This window comes from Notothenia rossii (genome assembly GCF_949606895.1).
Source record: "Notothenia rossii genome assembly, chromosome: 6".
Taxonomy (NCBI): domain Eukaryota; kingdom Metazoa; phylum Chordata; class Actinopteri; order Perciformes; family Nototheniidae; genus Notothenia; species Notothenia rossii.
In genome coordinates, this window is record NC_136909.1 from 74,938,131 (window position 1) to 74,963,390 (window position 25,260).

General features: G+C 44.0%; 1 protein-coding gene across 2 annotated transcripts in view; it reads left to right on the forward strand.

Annotated features, from left to right (window-relative positions):
• zmiz1a (zinc finger, MIZ-type containing 1a) overlaps positions 1–25,260 on the forward strand; it is a 97,983-nt gene that overhangs the window by 46,252 nt on the left and 26,471 nt on the right. For both annotated transcript variants that reach the window (XM_079688760.1, XM_079688761.1), the window contains exons 4-5: positions 20,111–20,219; positions 22,787–22,900. In XM_079688760.1, coding sequence (XP_079544886.1) covers positions 20,151–20,219; positions 22,787–22,900 — 183 coding nt within the window. In that variant the 5' untranslated portion in view covers positions 20,111–20,150. The remainder of the gene's footprint in view (positions 1–20,110; positions 20,220–22,786; positions 22,901–25,260) is intronic.

Genomic DNA, 25,260 nt, shown 5'->3' on the forward strand with positions numbered 1-25,260 from the left:
TGTCCTTGTGGATTGAACAAGTGTTTCTCATTGTGTGTTGTCAAATGTTTCAATGTGTGTGGGTTTTTTGCGTGTGAGCGTACACACATCAGCGAGCATCCACAGGGTCAGGTGTCTGTCTGCTTTCACGTTAGAGTGGAAACCTGAAGGATCAGATTTCAGCCGGGTCAGCTGTCATGATCCGTGGGCCTCCCAGGTTAAAGTTTAGTCTGTTGAGGTTTGTGAGGAAGGACTGGTCTGACTAGGCGTAACACACACACACACACACACACACACACACACACACACACACACACACACACACACACACACACACACACACACACACACACACACACACACACACACACACACCCCAATTGTTCAAGTGCCTTAACATTCCAAACTTTGTTGGAAGAAAAGAAAAACAGAAACATTATGATACTCATCAAAATGTTGTTTATCTTTGTTTACTTCCTCGATAAAGTGACATCACTACGCACCACTGGCACTTCTTTTGGACAGGGACGGGACATTTCTAAGCAGTTAACTAATCATAACAGAGCCAACCAATCAGAGAGCAGGCTGAAAAGCACAGTATGAGGAAGATAAAGCACCTTTTGAACATTGAAGCATAGAAACATCACATTAGAGGCACAAAACATAATTATGAAATCTGAAAATTATTATAATAGGGCCCCCAAAAATGCTTTTGATAATATTTATAATAGTAATAATTTTGCCCATGTATTTAAAAGTATTAAAAGTTCCTTGGGGACTTGAACAAGCCGCGACATTCCAACATTCTTAGTGAAAACGATTGAAAAATGTCGCTGCTTTCTCAAAAGACTCTGAGGTTTAAATAATTAGTGGAAACTTTTGAAAACCGGATAGATCTTAAAAACAAGCTAAGACTGACACTGAAGTTGCATAAGCCATTCTGTCCTTTTCTGTCAGTCTTCTCCCCCTCCTGTTTTCTCCCATTCAACCCCCCTGCCTCCTCTTTCCTTCTCTACCTCTCTTATACAGGAACTGGCCAATTTCCTGAGCCTGTTTTTCCATTTTGTTTCCCGGTGTGTGTATCTTTTACATGCGTGTGTTTCTGCGTACCTCTGAGTGTGCTTGTTTGTGACCCTCTGTCTCTGACTGGCTATCAGCTAACAGTTTAAAACAGCTGGTTTGAGAATGACCTGGCGTGATAAGTGGACTTTGAGTCAGGTTGTGACTTTTTTAGTCTGATGCTCTTACATTAAATGATGTGTTTTTGGACTAGTTTTTACACAACATGCGGGCCTCATGCAAGAAACACCTGTACAGATTTGTTTTTAAATTGTATATTGTGAGGTTTTAACCACTAGTAGCACGAGGAACGCATAGACTGTGTTGCACATGTATGCAGGGGACTCAATACACATTCCTAGCTATTTGTTTGATACTAATCAACTGATCTACATGTGGCAATAAACACCCCAGGCCGGTAAGAAGAAGAAGCCTTAGTTTGAATGACACGACTTCAGTCAACTAAAGAGTAAATGAAGCTTATAGTATACAATGAATATCCTGATCGTAGTACCATTATGACGTGCATCATGGCTTGCCAATGTATTGAGTGGTTTAACAACTGTTTCTGTCCAATATTTAATTGCCATATATTGGCAGGGCAATTTAAACTAGTCAGTAGGTGGTAGGAACATTCTCAAACTCCCAACAGCTGCTTCAGGGTTTTTATTCAAATATCTTCCAGGGGAGCGTCATCCTTTGAACCCGACAGTGTAACATAACGTTTAATGGATGTATTTTGTCATCTGTCTATATGTGTCATTTCCCCACGACCGCCTCACATCGAGGTCATGGAGTTTTTTTTTTGTCAAACTTCACGTCCAGCCATTTTATTTTCAGATGTACTAATATTTTCCAAATATTTTTCATGCTTTTGGATGGATGGGGACATTTTATGTGAATGAAAATGTACCACAAACTGAGCGGAAAAGGTAGCTTAAGTGGGACGATTATGGCTTTTATGCATCTACTCATAAACAAGTGTTTTTCAGCAAGCACCAAACACTTCATCTCAAGTTACTGCAGTTAAAAGAGTTGTTTTTCACTCTTTGGATGACTTAACATTTGACTTTATAAATGGGAATATTTGTATATGATACCAATAATCATACAAGGGCACAACTATAGAAAAGAAAAGAAAAATCAACTGTGGCTGTTCTAGTAAAAGGCAGTATTGTTTTTAACTGGTCTCATTAAAGATAAACATGAGTTGCCATATTTGTCACTGTGTCCCTCTAATGGTCAGTAGTCCAGCAGAGGCAGTACATCGTTGATCAAAGCTGACCGGTGTTTCCCTCAAGCTTCAAACCGGGCGCACAAAACAAACAGAATAGCCTGGCAAATGTTTTTCCTATTAAGATTAGCAGACAATTACTATTCTACATAAAAGTTCATTTATTGCCTGCTGTCGGTTTGTTTGTGTACTCTTTTGTTGTGTGTGAGTGTGTGGCCAGCACTGCCTCTGTTGATGAGGGAGATCCTTATTGCCCCCGGCACAGTGGTTCATGGAAATCAATGTTTGATTTGCCGGCTACTTGATAAAGGATTTAATGCTGAAACATTCCCCCCCCCCCCCCTCCACCCTCTGCTGCCCTTCTCACAGTGGATAAATTGCCTTATTGAGTCCATTTGTTCATTTTGCCTCCATCAAGGCCTGTGTTTGCAAAGTGGTGGTATTTCCCTCTGATCATGTGTGTGTGTGCGAATGTACAGGCAGGTAATAGGATTGCCGTGATTACCTGACAGGCCTTGTGTCCACTCGCTGCTGACTGCCGATATGTGTGTATGTATGCAGTGTCCAGAGTGGTGTATAGCCCCCTCACCCCACCAGTGCTCCCTGCTCTCGGTGTGTGTGTATCGACCGTACTTTGGAATGGAGAAACGCCTGCCCAGCACACAAAATCAATGACTGCTGTTTTCTCTCCTCCAACGGCCTCCTGTTATCTGGGATGAATACAAAGCACATATTGTAGTACACAAGACACACACTCATACACCTCATATTTACGTCCGCTCCCCTTCCACTAGTGTGGCAGGGTCACAAACAAACCCACAGGAGATGGGGCTAAATTACAAGTCAGTTACACTTAATTGGAAGAAATATGGCTCTCACTGTGTGTTTTATCATTCGGAGCGTGTTTGCAGCAGAGTCGTTTGTCACATAACAAGACTTGAGTAAGACCTACACTGCTGCAGCTTTCATCGGACTCCAAAGTTGATTATTGCTTCTACTATATACACTCTGCTGTGCCAGAAAATCAAACAAGGCAGCCGAGAGCATGAATGAAACATCATCCGTCTTCCATTGTGTTGAGTAGCATTAGCAAAGTGGCCAACAAGTGTTTATTTAGCCAGTGGGCAGTCCATTTGATTCCAGACGAGGAGTTAAGATCAAGCCTACTTTTACAATTATGCAAGCGTCCCTCCTTCTCTCTCTCTCTCTCTCTCTCTCTCTCTCTCTCTCTCTCTCTCTCTCTCTCTCTGTGTCCTGAACTCTTTCTTTTCCGCTGTTTGTGTCCCTGTCGGGGATTATAGGTGGTGCAGGGAGGAGGAGGTGGCAGATTAGCAGCGGCCGTCCGGCAGGTCCGTCTGTCAGCTGTCAGAAAATAGAATCCATTTGTGTTATCCAGATGCTTATGCTCAGCTTTCTGCGTCTGTGTGTGTGTGTGTGTGTGTGTGTTGCTCAGTCAGAGGAGAGGATTGGCCGCTGGGCCGGGGGATGGGGGTGTGTAGTAGTGGAGATGGAGGTGGGGGCTAGCTCACATCCGCTTGGCAGCTTTTGTCCTCCCATCAAAGAGAACGGCCACGGCTTGATGACTACAAACCCTGTTTAACCACCCTGACAGAGAACAGCATACACAGAAATATGTACCAACTATATACAGAGCCCATACCATAGGCCCTCCCCCACTGGAGCTCCAGGAAGTGCTTTAGCCAATCAATGTTTTGATTGTCTAAGCTGCCATATGTCATGCTAACATTCCTAGAATCTACACAAGTTGACTTTCTAACTACAATGCCAATAGAAAGGAAGAAGACGACACATTGTGGAATACATATTTAGTCAATAACGCCATTGGTTTATAGACAGCAAATCCAATTGTGTTAGTTAGATTTGAATTGATCCAGCAGTTCTTGTAGGGTTGCTCGTTAGACACAGATTTGAGAGGTTGAGCTTATTTTGTTGAATCTAAAAATGGTTTTCATATACAACATGTTTATCTCCTCAAAAAAACATGAAGAAAAAGTAGCAAAACTAATATTGGTACTATTAAAATGACACTAAGATCTACTTAGATAAAAGGTTACCTTATGTTCAATCTTTATTTGTATTGTGGATGAAATTGTTCTTTAATTTGTGACACAAAAAATGTCTGTGGCCTTTTTTAACTCTTTTATAGACTGAATAATTCATTTGTATTTATTGAAAAATAATCGTTTGTTGTGGCGAGAAGACAGAGGACAGACAGGGGCTGGGTTAGGTTTACTACAGAGGGAAGTGGGCTCCTCTGTTGTGGCTGACTACATCATGCATTCAAGATGGGAGCGGGGTTGATGGATGGACCCCGACTGGAGATCTCACGGAGGGCTTTGGAGCAGGATGCTGGAGGAGGTCTGTGGGGTCCCTGAAGGAAGTACTGTAGGACAGCGGGGGGAGAGAGGGAGAGAGAGGGAGAGAGAGGGAGAGAGAGGGAGAGAGAGAGAGGCAAAAAGGAGCTGCCATTAATCAACCTCCCTCCACCTGCCACCTCTCCTCTCTGCCTCCTGTCCTCTCTTTATTCCTCCTGCCACCCCTCTTCAACCCCCTCTTCTTCCTAACCATTTTTTTTTTTTGTTCTAAGTCCAAGTGCAGTCCTCTATTGTAAGCGCCCCGCTCACAGCCTTTGGGTTTGTTGCCCCTAAACAACACTTCGGGAGGTGTTTAATGCTATTACGAGGTGGCAGCCCAGGCATTACGCCCTCCATCAAGGAGAGATGGACTCCTGCCGGGGCTAAACAAGACTTGGTTTTCTTGATTCACTTAAACTCTGCGCTCCTGCCACCAGCCTCTTAACTTCCTGGTTGGCGCAGCCCTGTAAAGCCCGCCTGAGACTGCTGTAAAGCGCGGGGCTTTCACTCTTTGGTGCTTTGAGGTCAGTTAGAACATTAAGAGGTGCTTTGACGGGTCAGAAGTCTTGGCTGGAGCTGGTGTGTGCTTTATTGGCTGACTCTGTACTTCCCCACAGATCCTGGCTGAGGAGGATTGGCCTTTCTGAGCTTCCGGCTTACAAGCGGTTAGTTTTGATCAGAGTGTGTAGCTCCCGCTTTGCAGAGGGTTGTTAACTAGATGCTGGAGAGCTACTAAATGTTCATATGTAGCCAGCCACTCGGTGGATTACCATTCGGTTTTGTTTTGGCATATGAACCTCTTGCATATTTTACCAGAATTTGGCTGGACAATGGTTCTAAGTTGGTGCCGTGCTAGTAATACTCAAGTCCATATTGGCTAATATTCCCTCTCTATGTCCCTTAAAATAATAATAACATAATGAAAATATGTTTTTATTTAAATAATCTGATATCATCCACATCCTCCCTCTGAGAAAAGAAGACTTTTGATGGAAACATTTGATAAAATTATTGATTCATTTACTTATTGAGGAAATATCAGCAGAAATAATAGTGAACATGCAGCACTTATATCAATATCATAATATGTATCAGAATACGTTTGGGGATATTGCTAAACAGTACATCAGGGCAATATTTACTTACATCAATTTTGAAATAGTCACACTGAACCTCAAAAATCATTCACATCGACAAACGGAAGAAAGTTGACATTTAAATGATCGCCCTACAGGAGACACACTTACTAAAGTAACAACACAAGCATAACAGACATTGCAGTGAAACTCGAAATTCATACAATTGTTTCAGAAAAGATCTGCTGGCACAAGACATATATAATAAGCAACAAACTATCAAAATGAACAACAGAAGCCAAACTACAGGAATAATTCAACATGTCTCCCTCAGTCCGCCTTTCTCCTTAAACATCAGCGTTTCTTTCTTATCTGCAATCTCTTGCCTATATATTAAATGAGCAACAGTGTGGGCTCATTAAAAATGCATGCTGCACATTGAGCTTAGGAGACCAATTATCCCACCTAGCTTCTTTACAATGGTGGATAATAAAAGCCTCTGCAGTTGGCCACTCCCAGATTGCCTCACTCCCTCAACCACTCTCACCCCTCACCTTTCTCTTTCTCTCTCTCTCTCTCTTTCTCTTCCCACTCCCGCCGCCTGTTGTCTTCACACCGGATCATCAGTAAACAGGCTTTTCACTGGATTTGATGGAGTGCAGTGTTTTGATCTGTTGGGATTTGTGTGTGTGTGTGTGTGTGTGTGTGTGTGTGTGTGTGTGTGTGTGTGTGTGTGTGTGTGTGTGTGTGTGTGTGTGCGTGTGTGAGGGAGGGTTGCTAATGTTGCTGTGCTCGGCAGGTGGCAGTGGACAATGGTATTATAGAAAGAGGCAGAGTACAAACACACACAAATGAACACACCTCTTGGCACACACTCTCACATGTGTAAACACAAAGATGAGGCTGTGAAAAGTCCACATCCAGCCATCATGCTTTTTGACAGGACTGTCTTGAGAAGATCAGAGAGCCTGGAGCTGTTCCCCGCCACATGCTGAACATCAAAAATGGATGCGTGTGGGAAGCAAGTGGAGCACTTTAAATCCCCCATACGGGCAACCCGCTCATCAAAAGGCTGCCATCACTATACACATATGGAACTATATAATACACAACCCCCACCTTCTTTTCATATACGTGTTTGCATGTGCATCGCTGGCGTTGCACCCTTTGAGGATCAAACACAGGTTGTTTTACCTCGCAGCAGGCATGTGAACAACGCGAGAAAAGAAAGCGACATGATGGCGTTTTTGAAGCTGATGATTAGTTTTTTTTTAAAATGTATACAGCAGCACACATGGCGGGTTGTCATCACTTCTCTGCATGTCAAACAACAGAGAGCTGATGGATGATACACCTTCAAACAAACAGCTCAGCTGGTTCTACAGAGCGCTGAAATCTGAAAGATGTTCATAATTTATTAATAATTAGTTCATTTGTAAAGCAAAATGGAAAAGATTAGCTCCTGAATGGTTTTACTCTGGACTGACATTTCCTCCACGTAACACTTGAATAATTGAAGGGAAATGGTATACTATACAATTGTGATCACAGAAAGAGGCAGAAAATTGTGATTATGAATCTGGTTGGTTGTTTGAAAATAAAAATAAACCGGTATTGAGTTAGAAAGATATTAGTTCACCAGAGCCCAAACCAAAGCCCAGTCTTCTTGAAGCTAGTGGCTTGATGCTACATTTGCCGCACAACACACTTTATTCTTCACCTGAACTTTCAATTGCATTCTGGGTAATGTCAATGTTCGACAAGGGAGAATAATTGTTAGAATGAAAAAACCAATGGCTCTGATTCTACCGCAAGTACCACGACGCTGACGCTCAATCAGTGACGTACTCTTTTTGATCCAACAGTTAAAATAATAATTAGCCTCGCGTTAGCATTAGCAATAGCATTAGCCTAGTGTGTCAGTTTTAATTGGCCAGAAAAACCTGTCGAGTCCAGGAGCCAGATTTGATTTGATGTCAAGGAAAGCCCTCCTTCACTCCCTGTAGGTGTTGTTAAAAGCAGACTGACTTCATTAATAGTCTGATCTGGATGTAATTAAGAATGAGAGGAGGGGGCCGTCAGAGAGAGAGACTGCGAGAAGGAGAGATTCTCTTCCCTGCTTTCTTTTCAAATCCCTCTGTCACCGGCATTGACAGGCCGGAGAGAGGAACTAGAGAGATGAGTAGGAGGAGGTCAGTGGAGTGGGCTTTAGGTGAAGCTTGACCCTCATTACACCATCTCCTTGTAACAGCTTCTTCTAAGAATGAAGTCTATTACAGTTGATCAACTCTGGGAGCGCAGGGGGATCACTGCAATCTGAGATGTTTTGCCTAATTTGTTCGAGATTAGTCCTGCCTTTTGTGTTGTGTGTGTGTGTGTGTGTGTGTGTGTGTGTGTGTGTGTGTTTTATCTGAAATACACCCATGCACACCGTTTTTCTACACTCGTGTTTACGCGGCACTGGGTGGAAAACATAAATTGGAGACAGAGCGTTCCCCGTCTGCGGGGCTTGGAAGAGGGTTTGGGCTTGGAAAACTGGCTTTCCTCTCAGGAAGTGTTGTTCCTCACCACTCTCCATAAACACTGGAAAAGAGACCCAAAGAAAATGTCCCAGACTCACTATTTCCACTGTAAACACCCAGACATACACATATTATACTGCGCTCGCTCTCTATTGCTCTCATATTAGTCTCCTCAAGAGCAGAGAGCTATATATATTTCTCAAAGAGGTATACAGTATGCCTCAGTGTGCAATCCCAAGTCCTGAACTATGCACATCAGCTTCCTCATATTTAAATGTTGGCATGTTATTTTTAAGACTACAAAGTCCTAACACTGTATATGAACACAAACAACTGTAAACCGCAGCCTCTCGATTTAATCAGTATTTCACCTGTAATTTAGACACATAGACCAGTTTTCAAGACTCATTCAAAGTCTACTCTTTCTCTTCCAGCCGAGGCTTTTTATTGCAACACTGCTGTCATTAGAAATAGAGCAATAAAAAAAAAACTGGATTTTGTTGTTTGTGTTGTTGCCTGACTGTTGCAACCAAATTACCTCTCAGAGCCGCCAAATGTTAGTTTCCAGTCCCTAACAAGTGGTTGGATTGCAGTTCGCCTCGTGTGCCGTGCACTTTAATAAATCCATTCCAGGGGGAGAAAGAAAGCGAGCCCTTTCCATCAATTTCAGTTGTCATGGTGTTTGTTACCACACTGGAGCTGTGAAAATATCTTTGATAAGTTACAAAAACCCAAAGGTAGCACTTAAAATGTTCTCAGTTTGTCAATGTCAGAGCTCAGATTTGACGACAGGGTTTGGGACTATGTAATCTATCTCATTTTGCACTGTGTAACATAACAGTTTCTTTTAATCAGCAAAGTCCCAACTCCACCTGTCAATCACTTTTTTTTTTTTTACATTGATGATGACAGTGCAGAGGCTAACGCTGCAGATGATGTGTTTTGTTGCAACACCAACCAGATATTACCCTTGGCTGTGCTGTGGTAAAAATACTGAGCTCACTTTACCACCCAGCTGGCTTACACAGCACCCTAAATTGTGTGTGTGTGTGTGTGTGTGTAAGAGAGGCTGAGCTAAGCAGTGTCAGAGAGAGAGAGAGGTTAGAAACCCTTTTTTATTACATTTCCTCCGCAGTGAAAGAGGAGGCAAGATGGACACTCCATATCTCCCTGCTGCGCCAGAAAACTCATCTAAATGGAAAACACATTGTCTTCATTATTTTGCAAGAGCTGAAAGAACAGGGTTGTCATGGTAACAGCCATCTGAGTGAGTGCAAGCGGGCGGCCGAGGGGCTGGTTTTAGGGCCAGAGGAATGGAGAGAGAGACGGAGAGAGAGGGAAAAGAGGAGGAGGTGGGAGGGAGGTAGGGAACAAGGAGTCAGAAGAGAGAGGAGGGGGGGGGGGGTTTGGTGGAAAGAGAGGAGAAGAGACTGAGATGAAGAGGGTAGAGAGATGTAAGGAAGACGATAGAGATAGAGGAAAGAAATGATGGGAAATTGTGGGGTGAGACAGACAGAGAGAGAAAAGAGAGCATCGGGTGTGATGGAGAGACGGAAACAAAAAAGAGAAAGGGTCTGTGAGATGAAGCAAGGAGTGCTATTTCCAGTGGAGCCAGACAGTGCAAATGGCCAGTTAGTGGCTCTCAGAGAGCAGTTCAGAGGCCCTTATTAATTTCAATGGGCAGCAACATGGTAGATCTAACATCTTAGGAAATCTCTTCCAACTGTTTCTCACTGGAGCCCCCACTGGTGCTCTCCGTGATTTACAGTCAAGGGAAGAGCTATCTTTGCCCCGCTGAGCTAGCATTAGAGGACCTGATGCTTTGGTAAACATGTTGGGAGTGCGACAGGCTCAACACCGCTCTCCAGCCACTTCTCTGCTCTGCCAGCGCCCCGGTGGTGATCGACAATCTGCCTGCCGCTGTCTTTATTAGTTGCTCCCTTAGAACAGCCCCTGGCAGCAGCAAGCAGCAACACCATAACGCCCTTCATCAAATATTTACCCGTCCTGAATCTACAACGTGCACCAAGGCCACATCAAATAAAACCAAGTGCCAAGGCGATATCTAATCCAGTCCAATCCCTCTCCTTGTCAACTTCATTCTCTCTCGCGCGGATTTTCACGGCGCTGCTGTCAGTTTAGCATCAACTTGAGGATTAGGGCTTCTGCCTGCGAGAAAGAGACCTAGATGATTGTTTATTTACAAGTTGCCTGCTTCTCAGTTATGTAGCCAGTGGCGTTTATGTGACTGAAGCCTGACACGACATGGTTATGACAGCCATCGGGCGATTAAGGAAATTAAAGTAATTGCTTAAGTCTTTGTCATGTAAATACTCATAACCTCCCCCTGGAGAATTTGACTTGGCTTTGACATCCATCAGGATCTGACATCCAAACTTGTGCCTCTTCAAAGGAGCCGTATCGTTATTGTTGTGTTGTGAGGAAGTGTTTCGAATTGAGAAACGGAGACACATACTGTCAGCTTAGATTGATGTATCACAGATGAAGCCATCATTTGTGTGAATCTGCATCGCATCGCATATTCAGTTTTGGTGCTGGGGTCGATTACACGTTCCCCAACAGCCGCTGTGAAGTCTTCTGAAGAACATCCAGGTCCATTGAAGACGTTCAAAAGCTGTCAGAGCTTCACAGCATCTCTCAGCTCTGTGGGGGGAAATGATGTTTGTTTTCGTCTCTCATTCGGTTCCTTCCAGATGTCTGCGATGGCTCTGGCTTCGTGATTGACCTGCACTTAGGGAAAGAAACAGCGTGCACTCGGCTCGCTGTTTGGCCGCCCCGGATTGCTGCCTGGCCGGCCAGCATCGTGGCTGCCTGTAGGTCTTGGTGATTCATGTCACACTGTAATTGGTTTACCTGCTCCCTGTGTGTCTGCGCTCTGAGAGGACCAAAACAAATTACCCAGGGATGACCTCTCGCCATCGCTCTCGCCTGCTCTGCAACCATTTCCCCCCTACCTCTCCGCGCACGTCTCCCCCTGCCTCCCACTACATGTAATATGTTGTATGAGTGTTTTTTCTCTCCCCTCTATTCGTCTGTCTTGTCTTCCTTCTACATGCCTTCAACCTCACAAGCAGAGTCACAGTAGAAGAACATTTTACCGAGAATCAGTTTGCAAATAAACACATTACAGCCTCTTGGGGCTTGTAGATGTGTGTGTCTCTGTTTGCCTGCTATGTCAAACATAATTTCAACATGTTTCGCACACATGCATGCGTTAAGAAAAGCTGACAGGACGGACTTTGTGTTAAGATGCTCGAGTTCACAAATAAGCACACTTACAGTGGTGGAGTGCATTGTAGAAGGGAAAGAGTGTTTTTCTGAAAGCTGCATTGAAGCACATTAGCCTTTCAAAGCTGTGTTTTTGCGCTCTCTCTGCCAAATAGTACCTGTGTGAATTGTCCCTGCAGTGAATGAAGCTGGTGCTCCGCGCACACCATTAGGCATTTTCACAGCAAGTTGATGTTTTGAGTTCTTTGCTACTCATACTGTCACCCTGGCACACGGTGCAAGATGAATGGAAGCATCGCTTTTTCCTTGCTTTTAGGAAGGTCTCGCTAAGGTTATTTCGCTTTTTCAATACAAATCCACTTTTGATTTGTTTGTATTTGTGTTGGCATTGCTGGTCCCACAAAATGCTCTCTTGAACATGGCTTCTTATCACTTACAACTATGAAGGGGGCTCTACTTGGAGAGAAACTTTGACTTAAAACATTGTTGCAAGGATAAACTACAATGGCAGTCTGAGAGCACAGACCTTCACCAAAGCAAATATAGTTCGTCCGACTTCAACGTTTTCATGAAGCTACAAAGAAGATGTGTTTTTTTATTGTATTTCTTTAAGCACCATTTTGATACAGTATCTGAAGCTGTGTTGTTGCTCCAACCCGAGGGGGCGGTCGCTTGAATGATTTTCTGGTCAGATCCTCTCCAATTGAATGGGTTCTTCCTTGACCCAATACTACACCTTTTATACAAAGTTTCATGGAAATTGGAACTTGATATTTCTGAAATCCTGCTCACAAACAGAGAAATGGAGACGAAAATAAAAGCTCCCTAGCGGTGAAAGGTTTTACATCATTACTGAAAAATGCAATGCAATTTCTCCATAGGATTTTGGAAAATAGCTGGAAATGAGGTCTGTGGTTGACACGCATTTAAGAAATGGAACACGTTTTGTTCAGCCGGATAATATCCACATGTCTACCCTACTTTTATCATTTTCGAATCATAAATCTAGTCGCCAGAAGCAAAATGCTAACGTTATGCTATAAACAAACTACAGCAGGGTCGCTGCTTTAACGTCACGCCGACTTAAGATCTATATTCAAAAATACAGATTCAAAATTGTACAAGTTGAAGCTTTTGTTTTAACAGTTACAAGAGCGCAGGTACTTGCTTTCAAGCAGAACAGGGCAAACAAACTTAGCGGGAGTGTTTACGTGTTCGGTGTAATGACGTAAAACGGCCTCGACAACTTCTGTAGTCCTATTCAGCCACTTGTGAACAACCATCGTTTTTCAGACACGTAAATTCTTCAAAGATCACCAGTGGGGTCACTGCTGATGTATTTAATGTCGTAGAACAAAACGTGATCTGTCTCTTCAATTTGTGTCAAATACAGACCTTATTTCGAGCTATTTTCCAAAACCCTATGGAGAAATTGCATTGCTTTTTGTCGAAGGAACCGGAAGTGGTAAAAATGCTAACTTACTTCCGGGTCTTAGGACGCGTCACTGCGGTTCTCTATGGCGTTGAATGCAGGCAGTTATCGAAGTTTAGGAAACACTTCTCGATAAGTGATTTGATGGCCAGCTTTATTGACAGATTATTAGTTCAGTCTTTGTTAAATTGTCTGTTTTTATGATATATTTATGATACAATAGGTATTTTCCTCAGTTGTTAGATGATGGTAATTCTTCTGAAGATGTCCTTTGTTAACTGAATTTACTCAAAGTAGTTTTGTCGGGATTGAATGAGCAAAGCAGCAATTTCCCTTTCCTCAGTTGTGCTCTGAAAAAGTTTGGACTTTTAAAGAAGTCCTTGCACAGCATAGTAAGGTCCTTTTCATTCTCTCCATGTTCTGTGCCGACTGGCCGTACTGTGTGTATGAAATCAGAAGGATTTCTAATTGTGAAATCTTAGGAATATTTTCTTGTAATGGTTAATTGGATTTGTCTCAAAAGATCAGTGGGAGACAGAAAGGTTGCAGCACTGTAGGACGTTTTTGTTCCGCCAAGTGCAGAGAGGCTTGGCTGGTTGCTTTTTTAGCAAAGATTGTGCTTTTGGAGTGTCAAAGACAAGGGGAGTGGAGGGCAGACTGGCAAAGATATATTTTTGCTCTCCCTAATGACACCAATACCATTTCATGGCTTACTGAGCAGATTGAATCACACTCGCTCTTTGTAAGTCTCACTCTCTGCTCCTGTCTCTCTGTTTCTCTTTTCTGCACACACTTCATCACCCTCTCCCCGCAAAGACTATCACATGCACATTCATATGCTACCGTACATCGATGTGTTACACTCAGCCCAGTGGATGTTGTTTAATTGCATTTGGGTCAGCAGTTTGCCGTTGCTGAAACCGAAGGACATGGAATTTGTCAGTTTACCCATTCAGCAGTCACAGGGGGCGGAGTGTGAGCTAACTGCTCTGCTGGAGTCAGGCCCGTAAGGTTAGCTTTACACAAGCCTGTCACACTGCACTGTCAATCACTCTCCTCAGATACACTGTCATCTCCTCATATATTCCTCATGTACCCGACTGCTGTTATTCCACTTAATAAAGCTTCTGAGTTTTATGCACTCTTTCACTGGAAGGACTCAGTGTTTCAGGAAGTCTTATGATGTCCTGGTGCAGCGATACAAGCTAGACGATGGCCTCACACACACACACACCTTTGCTTCATCCCTTGTGCATCACAAGTGATAGAATCTTGCCTTTCGTGACAGTGGAAAATTGTATGTGGCAGCCAGGACATACAATCTTCTCCAGCTGGTATTTATAGTCCTCAGCAACTGGAAATTTCTATGGAATAAGGAGTTCATTCATTCATCACGTGAAGCTCAAGCTCCGTTCTGCTCATGGATGACCTGATTCCGTATCTCACGAGTAGATAGATGGACTTTCCCTTTTATTGCATCTGAGGCAATCAAAACATAGACATGTGCACTTACATGGGCCCACACACACACCAGGATAACAAAGAAAGTCTATAAAAACTAGTTAAATTGTTATTTAATCAAATTACAATGTTTAAGCATTATTTAGGATGTACGGCATCGTCTTGGGTTTTTGTTTTCATTATGAAATAAACACAGTGTGCCATATGGTTTAAATCTAATGATAATGATGCACAATTTCAGACACGATTGTTGCACTCTGTTGTGTCAAGAATAAATAAAAATGGTCACTTTGTCAATTCTGCAGAAAAATGGTGTGAATGTCTGAATATCAGTTCGTGAAAGTTACAGAAATGGTCGTACACAGCCCCCAAATGTCAGGAAGGTTCAGAGGAGGTTGTTTCAGAATTGTGTCGACCATCTGACGAGCAGTATTATGGCAGCCTATGCTATAACTGATTTTTTTTTTTAAATGTTGGAGCATCACGACCTGCTTTAACAAGCACGACAGTGACATAACACATTTTAAATTGATATTATGAAACTGTTAGCAAACAGTATCTTATTAGCCATGTCTCTGTTTACAAGGACAATGTTTAATAACCTTTTTGATCTACTTTTAGCCTTCACGTGCTGAGGGGAAATATAAGTTGAATGACAGAAATAAATTGATTCAAGAAGAAATGCAGTTACTGGCTTTACAAATGTGGTTTTAATTTCCTTCTCGGTTATACTGCAAATTTAATTCGGGGGGACTTTTGACAGTTAGACAAAAATAAGCAACTAACGACTTTATGTAAGACCAGAATTCTCGAAGATGAACGATGACTCAATTAACCGGCAAATACAATGTAATTGTTTACAGATACAGTATTATGTGTGCATGTAAGCATCAAAATACTGCTTAAGCACTGTGTAGCCATTACCATTTCTAAAATATATTAGCTAAAGAAGAGGGCACCCTGTGCTCACTTGGAACATGGTGCTCTTTTTTGATCTCCCACATTGAGTGGTGAAATAATCGTCTGCTCCCGGGGGTATCTGGTGGTGCATACCTGCAATACTCCATAACTGAAGCTCCATATTTATAGACAGCAACAGAGCAGCTCAGATATCCCCACATCACAGCTGTTTGCATCTCGGTGTAGGGTGTCACATAGCTGCCCGGTGCTGCTGTGGTTGTCACATTAAAACAGAGGATAAACAAACAGCGACATGTAGAGTTTATTTTTTCCACTCCTGGGACAAGCCATTTCACATTTTTATTGAGGCTGGTGGTTATGATGATGTTGAGTTTTATAAAGGCCGGAGGGAGCGATGTGGCCAATAGATGGCTTTGCTAAGAGGGGGGGGGGAGGAGATTAGAGGATAGGATTAGCAAAGAGTGAAACAAGGCAGAGATGTGATGGTGGAAGTAGGTTTATAAAAAGACAGAATGGAGAAAAGAAGGCAATGAGAGCAGAAAGGGACTGTCTGTCAATTGGAGTTTGCAAATAGAGATAATAGTGTGTACATGTGTGTGTGAAAGAGGGCTGGTAGCTTTGTACAGACACACTGAGAGCAGAGATTGTGGGAGGGGAGGGGAGAGGCAGGCCAGCACAGCTGAGTGGTGTTGATTGGTCTGTTTGAAAACACATGAACTGCAGACAGAGAGGGAGAGGAGCTCTGTGCCGTGCCACGCTGCAGCCCAAACCACATTAGAGCAAATGAATCCATTCCACCTCCTGTTATGGCAGCTCCCCGCACGGGGCCCCAGGAAGGAGGAGGAGGGAGGGAGGGAGGAAGGGAGGAAGGGAGGAAGGAAGAGTGGCAGGAGGGTTGAGATATGAGGGACGGAGAGAGGAAAATGATAGAACGGAAAATAGAAGGTGGTGGAAAGGAGTCGCACGCTGGGTGGCTCTAATGATGTCTGAGGGCTATAGAAAAGGGGACGAAAAGCACATAGTAGGGAGAGAAAGAAAAGCTGTGGCTGTATAAAAGAAGACTAGGAGGAGGAGGAGGAGGAGGAGGAGGAGGAGGAGGAGGAGGAGGAGGAGATCCCCCACTGTGTCCAGAGAGCAGGAGTGATAGTTATGTTCTCCCTTTTCACACTGTTGCTGAATAATGAAGATGATCTCTGGCCAGACTTGCTCCTTTTATATTGTTCAGCACTGCCCTCTACACTTTATAAGAAGATGAACCATTAAGACGCCATATGTTCCATAGTATCGCATGCAAAGCCATGATTATTCAACTCAAACAGAACATATTTTATGCAAAGAATATGGTTTTTCCCTCCAGAGGCCTTTGGAGCCAATTCAAACCACAGCATAACTTAAAGAATGCACCAGACAAATTTAAGAAAACACTATATCGGCCTCAGGATACAGAGCTTTCGTGTGGCTGAGGGATTTGTGCTGCTTCATAGGGCTCATTGTTTGTCAACTTTCAGTAGCAAAATCATCTGATTATATGGTCATTTAGTACATTTCACGAATCGAATTAAATCAACCTACTTGTGCTTGCAAACTTGATTGCCTCAAAGTGCCACTTAAGGATTAAATACAGTCTTTTTAACTTTTTTTTGCACATAGTGGCTTGCCCTGATACTATATTTATTGATGTTTGAAAATACACATATTACTATCTTGATAACACCCATATTACCCCTAAATGTGCTCTATACCAGTGGTTCCCAACCTTTTTTCCCAAGAGCCCCCCCAAATGACTCCTGTTGGAAGTTGCTGTTAGTTAAACTGTTTAAAACACATGCTCAAAGTAAGACGGATTTTGCCGATCTGTCGATCTGATCGAAGCAACTGTGACCAATAATCCAACTGAAACCGGCATGGACAATGACTATGTTTTTAAAAATGCGCTTATCCAGAAAAGCCTAGTTTGGGCACTTTACGGACAGAAGAAACATTTCTATTAAAGAAAGAATTATACATATCATATTGTATTGCTTTACAATTATATGTAAAAAAAAAAAAAAAAAAAAAAAGTCTAAATATGATATTTGGCCTCAAATCATCTGAGGCCTGGCTCCCCCCCTGCGATCTTTGGCGCGCCCCCCAGGTTGGGAATCACTGCTCTATACAATATACCCTATTTGAGTGCATTATGAGATCCTGTAACTGCTTCCATGCAACCCCCACCAGCCATCACGCTCACAGAGCGAGCTGCACTCTAAAAAAGGTGGTAGTCATTTGTCTGAAATGAGAAATCACTCATGCTGGTGAGTGAGTGATCACACGCAACGCATGTGTATGTTTGAATAAGTGGGTGTGCCTGTGCACTGCTGCTGATAATGAAGAGATAATTCCAACATGTTCTTTTTCCCTCTCTCTGTGTCTTTTCCCCACTGAGCCGGCCCCTCTTGCCCCCTCCCTGCCATACTCCAGTGCTTTACATTAAGCTTTCCTCTTGTTTCGGAGCAGTGTCTTCTCCCCCCCCCCCCCAGCCTGTTTTGCTCTGGTAAGAAAAAAGGAGGGAAACAAGAAGTGATTGTTTTTGCAACAGTCAGAGAAAAGAACAGAGGCGTACTCAGATGTTGGTATTATTCGTGGTGTGTTACTCTGCTGTGATTCATAGCAGCATCCTCCCACTGCTGTTTAAAGAGGGGTTGTAACAGGCACGGCGTAATTGGATGTGTAATCCTTTGGAGCTGATTAAGATGTTTGGAAGACAATAAAGATTAAACAGGCCCTGTCTTCAGCGTGTGTGCATGCTCACACGATAACAGCAGCAGCTCAAAAAGTTTAAAGAAAAAATAAAAAGCTGGATAAAAGGAGAAATCACTGCCATTCTTACAGTTTTATGTTTTCAGTTCAGCTGTAATCTGTCGAGAAGTGGAGGCAGAGATTTCACTGTTACGTAAAACATTCGACTTCCTGTGACGATTTGACAGATTACAGTGTTTTATCTAGATAGTAACAAGGAGGGGTGAGGATGTAGGGCAGGAGGAGGGCTTCTGCCACTCATGTGTTGTCTGTTATGCAACACATGTTGGGGGTGTGGTGCTGTTAGCCTGGACAGACAGGCAGTCAGGTGGATTGACTTCTTATCTCAGTTTAAACGCCACCGGCCAATCGCATTTCCACCTCACTCATTTTCCTTTCAGAACCCCGAAGGCTCGTCCATTCACCGACTAACAAAAGCTCTGCCCGTTTGTGGGAGATGTGTGTGTTGGACCTTGTGAAAGCTCAACAGAGGGAAGGAGGGGAGATTATTGGGTTAAAAAGAAGCAGATTTTTCTGCCCCCCTCCGAACTCCCTCCTCCTTCTTCGTGGGTCTTGGCTGCGGGTTGTGTTGGGCCAGCAGGAAGGAGAGCTGTAGTAGAAACAGTTAATCAATATCCACAAGGTCAGATGGCCAGCGCCGGGCTGGAGCGTGCCCTGTTATCGGTCCGTGGAGCTGCCTGGCCGCTGAAGGGGATTTGTAGCACTTGTCAGGGCTTAAAGGAGCCCTCTCTGGACCACTTGCTCCGGGTGTAGTGTGTGAGAAAGACACGCTGGTTAGCAGCAGGAGAGGGAGACATCTCCTGGATACTGGGAGACAGCACATGCAGAAGAATTAGGCCACCCAGAGTTACGGTCATAAAATGTGTGTGTTTTTGAGCCCTGAAGAATGTAAAGTCAGCTGTTTTGTAAATACTTTTCACAGAAAAAAACTGCCCGTGTAACCTGACATTTCACCACCACACAGTTTGACCACATTTGCTCCCGAAATTCCCCCTTACTCATGCGAGCAAAGTATCCGCTGATGTTTTAGACTTTGTGCGAGTGCACTCCAGGTAATTCTACTCTGCTAATGCTTAAGCTCAGAGGATTAGTAATACACTCTTATTTTCAAAGTGTTCCTTTGAAGTTTTACCTTTTACGCTTAATCAAAGTGAAGAATTCAATCTTTTGTGTTTACATGCTCTTAAGTGTGTGTGTAAGAGTGAAAGAGACAGAAAAAGTGTGCAATAGTCTTTCTAAGATAAGCTCACCAGACTGAGCATTACACATGAAAACTCCCCGGCTGAGGACTATTCTTTCATCGTATTCGTTCTCTCGCTCTGTTTCTCACAGCGGGGGATCTTGGGGGACCCTTTATCAGTACTGAGCAGCTTTTCTAGAACCCTGGCTCTCCCCCCTCCCCACCTGTGGTCTTTCAGTTCCCCTTTTGTGCGGAGGAATGTGAGGCGGACCAACACTGATGGAGATAAACACAGAGGGATGGTGAGGGACGGAGGCCTCGCTGGCAAACCAGCACGATACCTATTAATCCAGGCTTTCTCCGAGATGTAGTGATGAGTGCGGGGCTGAAATAGTTCTTGTAGCAGCTCACTGTTGGATCAGAACAAGATATATGCCGAGAGAAAGGGATGCTGTAAAGCTGAACCTTATCTCCTCTTAGATGTGGGTATAAATCTGTTGTCTCTGCCACGCTGATAACCTTGACTGTGAGGTATGCTTCTTTTAAAGAGAGATAAGACTTGATGTCCTTTTCTCGGTTGCAGTGTGTGTTCGATTTTTCTCCGACAGCTACATAAAAAGCATGGATGTTTTCTTAAGGTTTCATCACTTTATTCTGTTGGGCGTGTAAAGCGCTGCTGTGGAATATCTCTGTTACTTGTTTTTTCAAGCCCTTCGATGATTCAGTGCATAAACAAGCTGGTTCCACTGTTGTGAAGCTCCTAAAATGCTGTTTGAACTTCATCGGCTACAAAAACCTGATGTACCTCTCCTTCCTTTTACAGATTTCCACACTTTTGATGGCGTCCCGGTAAAGACATCAAAATGAACACGTTACCATCAATGGACCGGCACATCCAGCAGACCAATGACAGGCTGCTGTGCATCAAACAGGTGTGTATACAGACCAATCACTGCAGACATATACTCATGGAGGCCTGATACAAGATGCTACATTTCCTCCTTCTCCTTTCTCCTCTCAGAACCTTATATGGACATCAGTTTTTCTGGCCATTAGCTCCAGTCACACAGATCATGTTGCACAGGGTCATAGAGGGAGAGAGGGAGGCTACAAATCTGGCAGTGCACACAAGGAGAGACTTCAAAGAGCAACACAACAGACTTTCCCCCTCCTGGTCCTGCGCTCCCTTACATCACGTTCCTGGCACTCTTGACATATAGCCGCCCTTGTTTTGTTTTTTCTTAAACGCTTTGTTGACTGCCAGGTTTTAGGAGACTCCTCGCAGACTGATACACACTGAAAGACACAGTCAGACATTACCCAGGGCTACCGCCTCTGCCTGTGATTAATAGGCTACAAGGACTGGCTGACTGGCTGGCAGGCTGTGGGCTTATTTGTTTATGCTATGTGGGTGTGATCCTTTATATCTCCCAACATCCATGTGACACAGCGCCTTACAGTGAATCAGTAAATGATAGGGCTTTGAGCTTGCAATTATGAGGTGACATATCCCTTTTTCTCTGTGCCTGCTGTTAACCCCCCCCATTGCCCCTCGTAACCTCCTGTACTCCTCCTTTATTAACCTTAACCTAAACAGGCTCTTATTGCCTCAGTGCTTGGCGTCAAAAGCCTTATTTCCAAAATGTCAGCTTTTCTTAAATGAGTTGAATTTGTTTGAATTTGACACTACTCATTTCACAAAGCCTTCTCCATTATTTTCTCAGGCGTCACTGATAAGCCCTAAATAGCCTGCACACATCTAGCTTAATAAATGTTGGTTTATATACTCCTCAGCTCAGGGTGTAATAGAATTCGTAGTAAACCAGACTTCAAAGGCGGCGAGTTAGTCAGCGAGTGCTGAGCTTGTGGCGGTCCTGCCAGCAGGGTCTTGTTTTGGTTTGGGGAAAGCCTCCGCTGGCCCAGAGCCAGGTGTTGTGTTGTTTTCCACGCAGCCAGGCCCAGGTAGGCGGCGAACAGCCTGATCCTTGGCTGGCCTGAAAAAAAGGGGCTAAGTCAGTCCATCATCCAACGGAGGACAGTCTGTCAAACGTCTGGCTCTTTGTCTGCTGAAGCCCTCCCCCTCCACCTCCCCATTCTTGTCCTCATCCAACCCTGAACAGCAACAACAACAAGAAACAGCTCAGACCCCCCCATCCTCCTCCCTAAAAAACTCAGCAGAGCTATTTCACTCCGCCGTCCTCCCCCTCACACCAGAGTTGAGGTTGTCAGGCAGAGTCGGTGGCGAGCGCTGCAGAGGAGGAGCTGTGAGTTCAGATCCAGACAGACAGCCCCTGCTGTGCCAGTTCTGATTCCTCTCGCGCTGGAGGCTGATACGCCTCCCATCAAGCAGCAATAATGCCAGATTATATCACTCATCTAGAACAGGCTCTCCTCCTCCCTCTCACTCAACAAGAGCATCTCTCACTTTCCCTCACTCTCACTGCTTCACTTCATCATCAACCCAAACCTCTGAGAGGCCACAGCTATAGCTCTATAATGGCTAATCTTCACATCAGAAAAGATGAGTCACTTAAGGCCTCTCTTGAATCTCATGATATCATTGGAAGTAGTCAGAGATTGTCTCTGCAGGCGGGTACCAGGCCTGACATGTTAGGCCACATTTCGCACCCAAGAGCCCTTTTGTCACACGCTGCCGAAAAGCTGCCCCTTTGAAAAAACGCTCACCTCTGCTGCCCCCTAAAGACAATAGTTCTACCTTTTCTGCAAGAACACACAAAACAAGACGCTTCAGCCCCAGATGAGAATAATAAATGCTTTCAAGTGGGCTCAATCTCGCCGACTGAACACGCTGCAGCTCCGCGCCATTTCAGAGCTATTAACCTCCTGAGCCATGAAGAAAGGGAGCCCAATTTTAAAACCGCTTATTGTGTCCTGCCAGCCTGAGTAGCCTTCAGACACTGGGAAGAAAAGACTCAACTGTTTCAGGCCTCAGTGAGCAAGCGAGAGAGACAGAGAGAGACTGAAAGAGATTAGACAACACACCAACGGCGCATTGAGTCTGCACACATAGCTGCCAGGACCAAGGTTGTTTTTCTTTGTGCACAGCCAAGCCAGCCAGTGGACCTCTGGTGCCGAGGCTCTGCTACGTTCTTTAAAAAAAAAGAGGCAATGAATGAAGGGAAGAGGGAGCAGGAGAGTTGGAGGGAAAATTTGGTTGCTGTGTGGGTCAGGGGGGTGAGGGCTGGGTGTTGCCAAGAGAGATTAACAGGAAACACTGGCATCATTGTTGATATGGGTGTGATCTTCTTCCCACAATGCAGCGGAGCCCTGAGTGGGCGTACATTGGAAGGAGTCAAGGTCCTCACAGGGTTGCGCAGAAACACAAGACATTAAATCAAGGCAGTTTGGAGGGAGGCTGTGGGGCTGCCAAACTATTTGGTTTCAGTGTTTTTCCAATTTGTACTTAATTTGAAAAAAAATCACGCTCATTATTCTCCATTGTTTCTAATAGCAGTCTCCTCTCTCTGTGTTTGCACAGCACTTACAGAACCCGGCCAACTTCCACTCGGCGGCCACAGAGCTGCTCGACTGGTGTGGAGATCCCCGGGCCTTCCAGCGACCTTTCGAGCAAAGCCTCATGGGATGTCTGACGGTATGCAAACAGTAATTATGGTTTTCCGTGGAGTTTTTCAGGTACTTTTTAGACATGAGCAAAACAATAATTTGATTTTGGACACTAAGGAAAAACAGACGGGTCGATTTGTCCACTTTTAGCCTACTTTTTTGTTTCAGGTTAACCTAGACGATACAAAAGCTAAAACAAGATGAATGATATAGTTATATTGACCTTTTCTATTTGGGTTAAACTATGTTTCGCTTCCGATTTGAGTGAAACAGTCAGTAGCAGGTTATAGTCACACCAGGTTAGTAAGGTTTGTATCCAGCACACAGCTGCCCAGCCCGTCAGGGGCCAGTGACAGAGGTTAAAGTCCTTGTCACCCACTGCTTCTCTCCACTTAGTGCTTAACACTCACATGCACAATAAAAAGAGGTTTGAACAGGACTGTGGGTAGCCAGTCACCCCTGGCTATCGCCTTTCAGTTCACCACCTACCATTCATCGATCTGGGCACTGGGCCAGAGAGCTGGCCTGTACCAGGTGTGTGAACAAACTCACACACACACACACACACACACACACACACACACACACACACACACACACACACACACACACACACACACACACACACACACACACACACACACACACTAAGTCACAGTGTGACACTGGGAAAGAGGCTTTAGAGCATAGAATTGAAAGTTGTACGCGTCTATCGTTAAGATCAGCCTATGAGGCACTGAAGGAACATTGTCCCCAGCTGAAGTGGTAGCGTGAGTAAACACATAAATGCTCATTAATGTGTAAATCACAATAAAAGCCTCTTAAAGGCTGATAAAAAGCTATACAATGGAGCCCACCGCTGTGATCCCTCTCAGTATGGGGCTGTTTCCATCAGCTAAATTGTTTCATCAGACTCAGAGAGCGAACGGCTTCTTATCTGGAGAATTATAGCGCGCAACAAGTCTTAGCATTCTTTCAAGGATTTTATCTTCCTGACGTTACTGCGCTGGTAATGTATCAGAGCGCTGAAGTGAAATATAAAGATGACTGTGCATCAATCATAGCCCGTGAGATTTGTAGCTGAAGTGAAAGTGTGCCTCATGTGGAGATGCTTGTTCCCTCTGGCATGTTGCACACGTGGAGGTCATCCTCTGGTCTCTGGCTCCAGAGCCAATAAAAGATGACACAACTGAGCTGTCAGTGCTGCACTGCTAGCTCTGTCTGCTCCACAATGTGTGTGTTTTTCTGTCTTTATGCATACTGTATTAAGAGTGTGGATAATGTCAGTGCAGGCAGACTCACAGTATATATTATTCCTGCCTCTTTGATCACAAGGACCTGTCTTGGCAGAAATAAACCACAGAACTGAAGTGTTTTTTTCCCTCTAGCAAATAGAGAAACAGAAATATCAATGCCAAAGTAACCTTCTGGCACCCCTCTAGCAGTGTTCTAATATTGACTGGAATATAGGCCTGGATGTACAGTACATCCTCAGAAGGAGATTAAGCTGAAAAAGGCTTATGAGGTAAAACACTGTTAAATCCTTGTTGAATCTATGCTAGCCTCTGTAGCTGGCTGCCTGCCCTGTGCAAACTGCAGGGCAGACTCACTCACGCAGGAAATGAAACGATTGACAGCAACGCGATTGGACTGTTTGTCGGACTCGTCATTGTTTGCATAATATGGTTGGGTTGAATGGATGATGTTGTGAAGCACTTATCCCTGGAATTTTCATCAACAGCTTCAAATAAACCACCATGATTTACTTGAAACTGTAATTGCACATTATTAATTGTCATTATCTTTAAAGCAATCGCATAAACCCTATTTATTACCATCATTTTCAAAGCTTTTCATTCCGTGCTCAAGCAGCCATATAACCTGTGACTAAGGCACTTTACGATCACTGCTCGTTGTTATGTTGGCTCCCTAAAAGGCACCCCGGCTGACCTTATTAACGGTAATGTGTGTTTTGAGGTCAGAGAGAGCGGCGGTGTTGTCATCTGTTAGCAGATAAAAGCAAAGGGGGTTCCCTTCTAATAATGATTTACCCCTGTCTCCTGAGTCCTGTTTAACATCACTCAGCATCCCCTTTAACTTTATATTAGAGTCCGGGAGGCTCCTGCTTCATGTCCCATAAATGTTCAACCTCCTTTTGAAGTCATTATCACAAAAGGATTATTAAAACCTTGGAGCTAGGGACTGGGTATTCTCCAAAAAGTAGCGAAAAAGAGGATTTTAAGCCCTTGTTCACTCGGGGGACGCTGGTAAAATATACATTCCTAACTTGTTCTACACCACTCTCCAACAAACACACACACTGTTATTGCCACATTTCCCTCTGTGAGTAAACCAGTGACATTCTTTCAGGAGACAAAGCTCGGTTCA